At 38.4% G+C, this 12,826-nt stretch overlaps 1 protein-coding gene and 1 pseudogene across 7 annotated transcripts in view; both read right to left on the bottom strand.

Annotated features, from left to right (window-relative positions):
- Positions 1–12,826, bottom strand: part of DNAH8 (dynein axonemal heavy chain 8) — a 333,661-nt gene that overhangs the window by 275,733 nt on the left and 45,102 nt on the right. For all 7 annotated transcript variants that reach the window (XM_042938633.1, XM_042938632.1, XM_042938634.1 and 4 more), the window contains exons 11-12: positions 10,202–10,309; positions 7,522–7,623 (exon numbers count right to left, since the gene is read on the bottom strand). In XM_042938633.1, coding sequence (XP_042794567.1) covers positions 7,522–7,623; positions 10,202–10,309 — 210 coding nt within the window. The remainder of the gene's footprint in view (positions 1–7,521; positions 7,624–10,201; positions 10,310–12,826) is intronic.
- On the bottom strand, positions 2,980–5,740 carry LOC122219249 (annotated as a pseudogene).

Genomic DNA, 12,826 nt, shown 5'->3' with positions numbered 1-12,826 from the left:
AGAGTGTGCCATACACTGTTTGTACATTCCCATGGCTAGTTAGAACTCCTGGGAGGGCAGAAATTATCTCTCAATTCTATTTATCACTCATCTACCTATCTATCAGTTAGTATCTATTGTTCATCAACATTCTTTACATACAGGTATGTAAAACATTAAAACTCTGCAAAACTAACTTATCATCCAGCCACCGTTTCTCTACAAGGAGATCCTAAAAACTTTGATGAGTGCATTGTTGAAATCCTAGTGGTATTTGACCTTAACTACCACACTGGCCAGTTCAACCAGGCTGGTGAACCTTTTTAAATGTAAAAGAGGATGTGGTCCCTAGGGTCCAGTAGGAATTCTTTGTCACATCACACTAACATTCCCCAAAAAAACAAACCAATTAAAAAAATATAATGTTGGGGTGCCTGGGTGGCTCAGTCAGTTAAGCGCCCACTCAGTCAGGTCATGATCTCATGGTCTGTGGGTTTGAGCCCTGTGTCGGGCTCTGTGCTGACAGCTCAGAGCCTGCAGCCTGCTTTGGATTTGGCGTCTCCCTCTCTCTCTGCCCCTCCCCCGCTTGTTCTCTCTCTCTCTCTCTCTCTCTCTCTCTCTCTCTCAAAAATAAACATTAAAAAATAATAATAATGTCAAACTTTCCCAAAAAACTAAAAACAGAACTACCCTATGACCCAGCAATTGCACTACTAGGCATTTATCCAAGGGATTCAGGTGTGTTGTTTCAAAGGGACACATGCACCCCCATGTTTATAGCAGTACTATCAACAATAGGCCAAGTATGGAAAGAGCCCAAATGTCCATCGATGGATGAATGGATAAAGAAAATGTGGTATATATATATATACAATGGAGTATTACTCGGCAATCAAAAAGAATGAAATCTTGCCATTTGCAACTATGTGGATGGAACTGGAGAGTATGATGCTAAGTGAAATTAGTCAGAGAAAGACAAAAATCATATGACTTCACTCATATGAAGACTTTAAGAGAAAAACAGATGAACATAAGGGAAGGGAAACAAAAATAATATAAAAACAGGAAGGGGGACAAAACAGAAGAGACTCATAAATATGGAGAACTGAGGGTTGTTGGAGCAGTTGTGGGAGGGGGGATGGGCTAAATGGGTAAGGGGCATTAAGGAATCTACTCCTGAAATCATTGCTTCGCTATATGCTAACTAATTTGGATGTAAATTTTAAAAAATAAAAAATAAAGTTAAATTACAAAAAAAAAAAAAAAAAAAAAAAAAACCTTTTCCAAAGGCACCCATAGCCAGTCCAATTTTTATCACAATGCCATCTCTCTGGTTCTGGCTCTTCCATCTCCCTCCTTGCAAACAAGGCCTCTTGCCATTATATTGGGCCCACTTGGATAATCCAGGATAATCTCCCTGTCCAAAAGTCAGCTGATTAGCAACCCTAATTCCATCTGTAACCTTAGTCCCCCCACACCTTGCCATATAATAGATTCACATGTTCTGGGGATTAGGACATAGACATCTTTGGGGGGCCATTATTCTGTCTACCACAGTCACTAAATCAGAATTTCTGTGAGTGAGACTCAGGAATCTATATTTTTAAAAACTTCCTGGGTGACTGCTATAAACATTCAGATTTATGAATAAGTGATATTATACTTCTAACTATGACACATCTTGCCTCTTCTATCTCAATCTCCAAAACAACATAACTGCTCCTTTCAAGGTCACTGATTATTTTTCATTCACCTAATAAGTTTATCAGTGCCTACCATGTGTTAGGAACTCCTTGAGATGCTGGGAATACTGATAAGACCTCTAACCCTCATGGAATATACCATCTAACAGCAATTACTTTATATTACTTCCCCTTCACCAATCAATCTCTTCATGTTGGACAAAGGAGGTAAAAGGATTTGAATAGACACTTCTCCAAAGAAGATATATAAATGGCCAATAAGCACATAAAAAGATGCTCAACTATAACTAGCCATTAGAGAAATGCAAATCAAAACCACAATGAGATACTACTTCATACCCATTAGGATAGCTATTGTCAACAAAATAGACAATAACAAGCATTGGCAAGGATGTGGAGAAAGGGGAACCCTCCCGCATTGCTGAAGGCAATGTTAGATAGTGTAACCACTGTGGAAAACAGCTTGATGGTTCCTCAAAAAGTTAAACATAAAATTACCATATGGCCTAGCAATTCCAGTTCTAAGTATTACCCAAAAGAATTGGAAGCAAAGACTCAAACAGATAATTGCACACCAATGTTTGCAGCAGAATTACTCACAATGGAAAAATGGTTGGTAGCAATACAGATGTCTATCAACACATGAATGGATTTTAAAAAACGGGGTATATCCATACAATGGAACATTAACTTACATTAGCCATAAAAAGATATTCTGACACACGCCACAAATGACAGAACTTGAAAATGTCATGCTAAATGAAATAAGCCAGGCACAAAAGGACAAATAGTGTATAGTTCCACTTAAATGAGATACCTAGCATAGGCAAATTCATAGAGACAGAAAATAGAATACAGGTTACCAGGGCTTGTGGAGGGGACAGATGGGGGAGTTATTGTTCAGTGGACAGAGAGTTTCAGTTTGGGATGATGCAAAAGTTCCGGAAATGGATGGTCCTGATGGATGCACAATATTGGGGATGTACTTAATGCCATTGAACCATATACCTCAAAATGGTTAAAATGGTCAATTTTATGTTCTGTGTATTTTACCACAATTTTAAAACTTGAGTTGTAAAAAAAGAAAATAATTTTTAAATCTTCCCATAAAGAAAATGTCCAGCCCAGGTGACTTATTAGATGAGTTCTATCAGATCTTTTTTTGTACAATATTTTCTGTTTGATTTTCTAAATGCACACACAACAAAGATTATCATCAGGTCATGTCACAGCTGTACTTGTACTCAGTACTTGCCCTTGAGCGTCTTCCTCTGCTTTTACTGTCTCAACAAGTCCCTTATATTATTTCAGGTTGTTTTTCTTCTGTCTTGCGAGGCACTGCTTCTGCTATTTTTTCCCTATTTTTCAGGGCTATTAGATATGTTTTCAAAGCTTGTTGCAAAAGCTTCTGTTCTTCTGTTGTCCAAAAGGTGAAATCTGTGCATGGACTTTCAAATTGTTCCAAAGGTGGTATACTGTCAGCTTGAGGCATGACTCCCTGTGGTGTGCTGTCTTTTTGATGCAGGTCATGATTTTGGAGACTCTTTTTTTCACCAACTCCATAAAAAGAGTGTGTGTTCATGTAATTGGCAACAGCTTCCTATGCTACTGTGATTTATAAGAAATACACAGATTTGGTCATTCAGGTGACCAAAATACATTTCTCATATATATTTGGTCTTCATCCATGGTTCCTGGCTCACATCTCCCAAAAACCTTGCAATTTCACAAATTACAAGAACAGTGGGAGTATTTTTGTTATAAGATTTGGTCTCTCACCCTAGGTTCTTGAAATTGCTTTCGAGCCATAAAGGTGAAATGGGTGTTTTGTTATTCATAACAAGCCCCTTTCCACCACAACTGGGTTTACATCATGAAGTGACTTCTGGAAGCACTAAGGGTGGGGGCTGGTTGCCAGGGGAATGAACCAGGAATGTCTTACCCCCAATTCCGGGGAGGGGGAGGGCTGCAAGTTGAATCAATCACCAATGGCCAAGGAGTGGATCAGTCATGCCTATATAATGCAATGAAACCTCCATAAAAAAAACAAAAGGAGGGGGTTCCAGTTGGTGAACACATGGAGATCTGAGGAGAGTGGCAGACTCCAAGAGGGAATGGAAGCTCTAAGCCCTTTCCCCATACCTTGCCCTGTGTACCTCTTCCATCTGCCTGTTCCTGAGTTATATCCTTCTATAATAAACCAGTAATCTAGCAAGTAAAATGTTTCTCTGAGTTCTGTGAACCACTCTAGCAAATTACTGAAACTCAAGGTGGGGAGTGTCATTGGAACCTCCAATCTACAGCCAGTTGACAACCTGGACTTGCTACTGGCATCTGAAGCCCCACTCTTGTGGGCTTTAACCTGTGGGATGTGATGCTATGTCTGGGTAGATACGTCAAAATGGAGTTAAACTGTAGGACACCCAGCTGGTGTCCAAGAATCGCTTGTTGGTTTGGGGAACTCCACCCACCCCCCCCCCCCCAACACGCACACACACACAATTTCCCATCTTGAATTTGTTCCAGCAAGGAAGAAGTTCACAGCTTTAATTAGTAATTGCAGGTCACTTCTCTTCTGACCGGTTTTTACTGCCATTTCCACCTTTGACAGTTGATTTGTCTGCATTCCTAGATACTTGCCGCATTCAAGGCCTTAGCTTCCTCCTTCTCTTTTGTAATTTGCTCTTTTGCTTCTACCATCTGTTTTACCAGAGAAGCCATTCCTGTTTCTTTTGTAGATGCTGATGCGTTTCATTTAAATACATAAGCTTGCTGGGGCGCCTGGGTGGCGCAGTCGGTTGAGCGTCCGACTTCAGCCAGGTCACGATCTCACGGTCCGTGAGTTCGAGCCCCGCGTTGGGCTCTGGGCTGATGGCTCAGAGCCTGGAGCCTGTTTCCGATTCTCTGTCTCCCTCTTTCTCTGTCCCTCCCCCGTTCATGCTCTGTCTCTCTCTGTCCCAAAAATAAATAAACGTTGAAAAAAAAAAAAATTTAAATACATAAGCTTGCTAGTTGGAACCTATCTCAAAGTTTTTCCACTTCTTCCTTCCCTCTAACCTGCTCCATCTCATTTTCAGAAAAGTGATTCCAGGTCTTCCATGAATTATGAAGTTTTTGCCTTTCCCTTTTAATGGCTTTTTTTCCCTGGGTATCCTTCCCTTCTTTGCCAATAACCTCCTCTCCTTTCTCCTGAGCTCTCCAAGCAGCTTCTGCTTCAGCCCATCTTTGTTTTTCCTCAGTTTTGGACTCCTTCTGTTTTCCTTCTGCTTGTGCTTTCTTCTCTGCTCCTTTCTTGGCTTTTTTTCTTTTAAAAAAATTGTTTTACCCTTGCATCACAGCTATATATACATTATCAAGTAATGTTCTCATTCAATTCAGTTCTTTTTTTTCTTGATGTCCTGTTGCTCTGTCATGCTTCTCAATCCATCTCCTCTCATTGTGACATCCTGCTTCTTTATTTAAATACAAAAATCCTCTCCAGGAGTAAAACTTATACCAGAAGGAATAAAATGTCTCTCCATCTTCAAATGGTGAATTCATATCACCAAGTTTATGAGCTTTTTTATTCTTTATCTAGAATTCCTGTCAAGCCTTGGGGAAAACACTCTGAAGAACTTGTCCTTTGCTTCACTTTTATTTATTTTTTTAATATAAGTTGTTTTCAAGTTGGCTAACACACTGTGCATACAGTGTGTTCTTGGTTTTAGGGGTAGAGTCCCATGATTCATCACTTACATAAAACACCCAGTGCTCATCCCCACAAGTGCCCTCCTCAATGCACTTTTAGAAGTAACTGAATTATGAAAAGTAAGCTGTGTTAGATTCTCTTATTTTCACTGGATCAGACATTTCATAAGCTTTCATAATGCAAGTAGTTATGAAGTAGCCATGATTTCCTTCTTTTATTGTTTCTTCAGCTGCTTTCAGTGATATTTTAACACCATTTTTTATGAGCAGCTTTGGTCTATCTCTGTGTAACTCTGTCTTACGAGGCCAAATCCAAGAACCACATAATGATCCTGGTTCTTCACATGTTTGGGATCAAGTATTTTCAGCATGAGAAACCACCCTAATGAGGCAGGCCAGGCCAGGTCTAAGGACTCAAAGACAGGGTCCTACAGGACTAGTTAAGAGGGTCCTTGGCTTCATGCAGTATAGAAATCAAACATGAACCAGCAGGAAGTGGGAGAAAAGTTTTTTGAAGATATAGAGAGAGCAGATACGAAGAGCCATCTGGGAGACTTGAAAAGGAAAGGAGCTTGAGTCTCATCTTTGCTTGGGGTCTCAGGCTTTTGCTGGCACTTGTGACCTGGTGCATGTGTTCTCTTAGGCATCCAGGAACTGAGCAGAACAAGGGCAGGATCCAGGTGTCCTTCATATCACTCACTCCCTGAATGAGTCTTGGCATCCAGATGTCTAGTGCCAGTCGTCTAGAATAGGCACATGGTGGCTCTGCCTGGGTCATTCCTTAGATGTCATCTATTGTGCTGGAAGACTCCAAAGATATCATTATCTCTCTGTCCCTCAGGAGGAGGACATATGCTATTTGCATTACAAGGCATGTGAGGAGTGGGGTGCCGGTGCGGGTCCTAGCAAGAAAAGAAGCTGGAAAAGAAGCAAAGGGGGGAAAAAAACCAGTTTTTTCTCTCATGGGGTCCCTCGGGTTTCCCTGTCTCAATAAGTGTAGTTCTTCACTTTCTGTTCCCTGTCATCACTGGTTCCAGAGGTCAGAAAATGGTGACGGCAGTGCTTAGGCAAAGCCCTGTGAGTACAGCGGTTCACTTCCCATTTGGAGAGCACTGAGCATCCTTCCCATTTGGAGAGCACTGAGCATCCTGTGGCTCTGCCTCCCAGGCCCAACCTTGTGCCTTGGTTCCATAAAGTCCACAGAACAGCACATGAAGACAGCCAATAACAACTTCTGGATGAAGCCTTCCTGCTGTGCTCATTTCCTGCACACTTTAAAACACAGATCCTTTTAATTTTTTACAAACTTGTCCAGAGAATAGAAAAGGGAGGGAGGCATACTATCTTCCCCTCCTCCATCTCCACTCATTCTGAGACCTTAGTGCCAAAAATACTGACAAGGACAGTATGAGAAAGGAAATTTGCAGGCTATCTCTCATGAATATAGTTGCAAAAACTGTAGCAAACAAAATTGTAGCAACCCAAATTTTAAAGTTTTTTTTTTTAATTATACCATGACGAGGAAAGTCTCATTTTAGAAAACCTAAAGATGTCATCCATCACACTAACAGACTGAGGAAAAGAATCTAATAAGCATCACAATAAATATCTGCAGAAATTTCTTTTTTAAAACCCATTCATAACTTTAAAAAATATCTCCTAGTACTAAAACTAGGAATAGAACTTCCTTAATCTAGTCAAAGATGTATCTAAAACCTATGAATGCATCAGGTTTGCAATGCAGAATGCAAAATGGGGAAATGTCTGAAACATCCTCTTCCAGAAGATGATCAAGACCAGAAGCCATCTATCATCTTGATTATTTAAGAATGTATGGCAGTCATCGTCAAAACAAAAAGGCAAGAAAATGAAATTAACAGGAGCTGGAGTGAAAGGCAGGGACCAGAGTATATGATACAGCAAGAAGAGTCTGATGTGGGCAGCCATAGATAAGATGAGGAACAAATTATACCCTAAATGAGCACTAAATATAAAGGAAAGCTGATAATTCTAATGAGGCTCCTTTTATGTTCTCATGCTACTCTGTAAATGTTTTTTCAAAGTTAACGTGTTCTGTGAACGAACAAAGTAAACAAAAGTAGGCCAGACAATGAAACCTTTACTTTATGAAAATAAGAGTATTTATACAAACCTGAATTTTCTTTAATACAAGCGGAGTTTCCTGATCCCATACGTGGACAGTTCCTCCATCAGTAATATATGCTTTACATGCTGTCACCATTTGATTTGTTACCTAAAATAAATACAAGTCCAAAATAACTATAGGTAAAGAGAGAAATAAAGGTTAAGATTTTTAAACCATAACCAAAAAAATATGATAAATAGTAAATTTACAAGATGAAACCACAATATAAAAAATAAAGAAATACACATTCTAGTGCAAACCAAGAAAATTCAAAATTTTGATGGCATTTAAGTCAACGTCACTGGGGCCATAAATTTCAAAGTCCTCTATATTTTTCTGTTGTTTATCTTTCCTCTAATTAGGATCCAAGTGTGATTCTTCACCATTCTTCAACATGCAAACTAAATTTAAAGTTAACCACAACCCCAAAATAGTGGGAGAAAAAAAACAGTCACTTAAATGGTCAGGAGGTTAGACTGAGATGGCAGGTTGACACACAGACATTTTGGAGAATTCCTAAAATATGGAAAGCACATGGGATCAAATTTCCAGAAAGGAGGTGTGGGGGGGGAAGACTAGAGGAAACCAGAACCCAGTTCTGGAGAAGGTTACCATGAAGGTGGAACATTTATGGGAAATCTTTGAGGTGGGAGACAATGAGAGGTATCCCTTGTTTATGACGCTGCACATTGAAATTGGAGCAGCTTGTACAGTAGGTAACAATGACATATGCTGGCAGGACAAAGCCATGAGTGTGGACTATGCCCCAGGTAGCTTCTGTGCCCCAGGAGGACATGTCAGAGAAAAAGCTCTTGACATTCCCCCTCTGCCTGCCCCCCCCCCAACACACACACAAGAGACAGACTACAAGGAACAGCACAGGAAGGCAAATTAGGAGTTGGAGACAAAAATAGGCAGACAACTAAGAATGACCAAACAATTAAAGAAAATAAACATGGTAACAGAGGCATTAAACTCAACAAAAAGGAAATACAAAAAAAATATATGTAAAATATTTTAAAATATCTTTTATTAACTAAATTAGTTCAGGAGGAAGATATGAGAGTATTTTGCATCACGAAAAGAAAACAACTAGAGAACTTGGAAGTTGAAATTTTTATTATCAAAATAAAAAAAATTTATTGATGAACTGACTGGCAACTGGGACATAAATGAAGAGCAAATGAGTGAGCTGAAAGGTCAAAGGACAGAAAGTGACAAAAAAAATTAAAAGAAATGGAAGTTAGATTCAAGGGGAGAGAATAAATTGAACAGGTAGGTAAGGAATAGTCAAAATCAAAACAAGGAAATTTCTCAGGAATGGAGACAAAAGTCTTTGGATTGAAATAATCCAGCAAATACAGAACAAGATAAATGTAAAAAGAAACACATCACTTTGAAATTTTAGAAGTTCAAGGATAGAGAAAAAAATCCTAAAAGCTTCTTGAAAGAATAAGATAGGTTGCCTACAAAGGAAAAATAATCAGATTAGCATCTAATTTCTCATGAACAGTCCTGGATAGGAGACAACAACATCTTCAAGTTTCCAGAAGAAAATTATGTTGAAATTGGAATCCCAGTCAAACTAACATTTGAGTGGCAGGACAAAATGAAGCTATTTTCACACATGCAGGAATTCAGGAGGTTCACCACACACAGACTCTCTCTCTGAAAGAACCATTTGAGAATACTTTTCACCCAAAGAAATAATGAATCCAAGATGGAGGAAGATATGGAAATCACCAAACAGAGGTGATCAAAGAAACTAGCAACGCTTAGATTTCAGTCGGAATACATGTGGATTCAAAATGTTAACAAAATATTAGGCAAAATAGTTTCAAAATATTAACAAAAATAGGGGCGCCTGGGTGGCTCAGTTGCTTAGGCAACCGACTTCAGCTCAGATCATCATCTCACGGTTCATGGGTTCCAGCCCCGCATCGGGCTCTCTGCTGACAGCTCAGAGCCTGGAGCCTGCTTCAGATTCTGTGTCTCCCCTTCTCTCTGCCCCTCCCCTGCTCACACTCTGCGTCTGTCTCTCAATAATAAATAAATGTTAAAAAAAATTTTTTTAAATATTAACAAAAATACAAAATGAGAAATCTCAGCGTGGGACATACATAACAAGAAAGAGAGAGACAAGGGATGGGGAAAAATCCTGAACTTCTTGCCTTGTTTGGGAAATAGATGATGATTAAATCTATTCATCTGCTTGTTAAAAGAAATGTGACTGTTACTTTATATATTTATGTTCTGCTTGAATCACAAAGAAATTCTATTCATGTGTTTCGTGGATGATTTTTCAAGTTACTTAAGTGATGAACCATATGTCATCAGAGGAAGATTTTACACAAACTACAGGGCCACCGGGAGAGGCTAAAGACACATTGGTAATAGTGGACACAATTCTTAGGTCCTGAGGAAACTATCTGAACAGAATAAATTAGAAAAGCACCAGCTACATTTAAACAAAAAACCTGAGGGCTTACCTCTAACAAAAAGAGGGTACACCTTCAGTTAAGTACAACTAACCAGTCAACACCTTTCATTTCTTGTCCACTGGAAGTATTGAAATCCTAACTCGGAGAGGCACCCAAACTTCCCAGTTCCCTTCTCTGGCCCCGAGGGAAAGTATTATTAACTTTTTTACAGGGTGACATGTGTGATTTCTTCCTTGGAAACTTACTTTGATAAACAACGAGGTCATTCTCTCTGAGGTATTATAATACCGTGACACACCGTGAATCATTCTGATGGCATTAATCAAATTTTGTATTCCATGTGCCATGGAAACCTAAAATTGAAATATATTAAGGGAAGTCCGTCATATATTTATATTTTTAATAAACAATATTCTATAAAATTCAAAACTCTAAACATGCATAAAATAAGGCTGAAACTTTGATCTTAAAGTCAACTTTTACTAAATGCAATGTAGTGTCCCAGACTGGATCTTGGAACAGAAAAAGAATATCAGTTTTGACAAATGTACCAAGAAAATGCAAGGTGTTAACGGGAGAAACTTGAAGACGATTCTGTACTGTCATTGTAACTTATCTGTACATCTAACCTTAAAAGTTTGTTTAAAAATAAAATTTAAGAGGTGAAAATGATTTTAGGATGAATAGTTCAAGATAATCTATTTAAAGATGAAGAAACTTGATATCTTCAAGGGTAAAGTGACTTGCTTATGGCCAGAAAGCTAGTTTAAAACAGAGATCAGACTAAAACCTATTTCCACTTGTGCAATTCAATTCACCTTTCAGCAAAACTACTAACTACCACCAGTTTTGGAGAGAAATTTGGGAGAATATTTGGGAGAAATTCAAATATATAAATTCAAATATAAGGACAGTTCTAGAGGCAGTTACAACAGAGTGGAAGAGATACATGCAAAACAGTGAAACAAGTGGAAAAGCATTCAGCAAAGGGAAACAAGTACAAGAGAGACATAAACCATCACTAATGTATATTGAATGCTTACGATATGCCAGGCACTAGGCAAAGAGCTTCACATATTACCTTAATTTATGCTGACAATGATCATTTAAGGTACATTAGATCATCACATCTGAAACATCACTGATTACAAGATGGCACCAATTCTTTATACATTAGCAAGAAAGGAAAAAAATGCTCAATATGGGAAGTTTTAACTCTCCCATAAAACTAAGCCACCAACAGGCTAAATGCCCTCTGTAAATGTAATCATGAAATAAAGGAGCCATGGAGAAAATGACAGGAACAAAGAAAGATTCCATGTCCAAATCTTGTTCCTTGGGTATGGTGGGAGAATAAACTGTCCTGAAGATTTGTACCACAGGCTGGTTACTTACTCACCGTAGTCTAAATTCATACCAATGTTACCAACAAAACAAAACAAAAAAAACAAAAAAAAAACACTTCAATCGGAAAACTAATAATCTAAGATGGTGTCCAGTCACATCCACAATGATTCCTAAGACTGGACTCTCTTATAAGATGTGCTCTGAGTACAGAGATGTTAAATGTGAGAAAGATAACTGTCATAGAACCTAAAAAATAAAGTATTATGATTATTCCCATTGTGCAGATGAGAAAACATAGAAGCAGGGAAGTTAAGTACCTTGTCCCACAGTTGTTACATAACTACAGTTATGTGCCTGAGATTTTGAGACCCTGCTTTTAACTATGACACAAATCAGGATGGAAGAACAGGTCAATGGCTGTTCCATCATCAAGGAGCTTGCCTTTTGTTAGGACAAAACAGAATATATAAAAGATTTCTTTAAATTTTTTTTTAACATTTATTTATTTTTGAGACAGAGAGAGACAGAGCATGAACAGGGGAGGGTCAGAGAGAGAGGGAGACACAGAATCTGAAACAGGCTCCAGGCTATGAGCAGTCAGCACAGAGCCCGACGCAGGGCTCGAACCCACGGACAGTGAGATTGTGACCTGAGCCGAAGTCGGACACTTAACCGACTGAGCTACCCAGGCGCCCCTAAAAGATTTCTTTAATAATGACAAAATAAAACCAGAAATAACTACTGAATAGTGTACTGTATGTCCTAGGCATCAGGTGTTAACTATGGCTTAATTAAATCAATCGTATGTGATTTATGTAAATTAACATCATTACTTTGTAGGTAACCTTGTATGTCAGAATTCATATTATATGTGTTATCTGTATATCAGAAAGAGTCTAATGAAAATAAGCCTTGCAGGAGTCCCTTCCACTCTCAATAAAGCAAGTCTACAAAGTGCCCCTAGCTCCAGTGAAGAAGGCTCAGAGATGGCACCAAATGGGTCCATCAGGAAAATGACCTTCATCTAAATTTAAACATCATTTATTAGAGAAGCTCCTTGAGCACATAGTTCTTACCTATCTGTACACAGCGTTTGACACTTTATATGTAAAATACACGACAGATATGCCAATACCCAGAAAGTGCAATAGCAAGATAATAAAATGAAACATTAAACATAAAATTCATAAAATTTATCAACAAGAAATGGAAGCATGAGTCCTCTGAACTTTTCCTGCTCAAATGTGAGTTACAAGCTAAACTAGTTTGTGAGTTACAAACCAAAGCAATTGCTGTTTGCTTTTAATGAGAGTAAAGAAAATGAGGATAAAAAGAATAGTGAATGCATCGAAGATAGTGACTATATGAGGGGGAAGCAATTATATGACAGTATTATTAGTACTTCTTTAATATCAAAGATAATGTTTGAAACATTCCTTCATCAGAGAATATAAAAAGCTCAATAACAACAACAACAGCAACAAAATAATAATAATAATGTATATCCATGGCTAGAGCAATCG

This window comes from Panthera leo, chromosome B2, assembly GCF_018350215.1.
Source record: "Panthera leo isolate Ple1 chromosome B2, P.leo_Ple1_pat1.1, whole genome shotgun sequence".
In the NCBI taxonomy this organism is placed as follows: Eukaryota; Metazoa; Chordata; class Mammalia; order Carnivora; family Felidae; genus Panthera; species Panthera leo.
The sequence above is the reverse complement of the archived record's forward strand: the minus strand, read 5'-3'. Positions and strand labels throughout refer to the sequence as shown.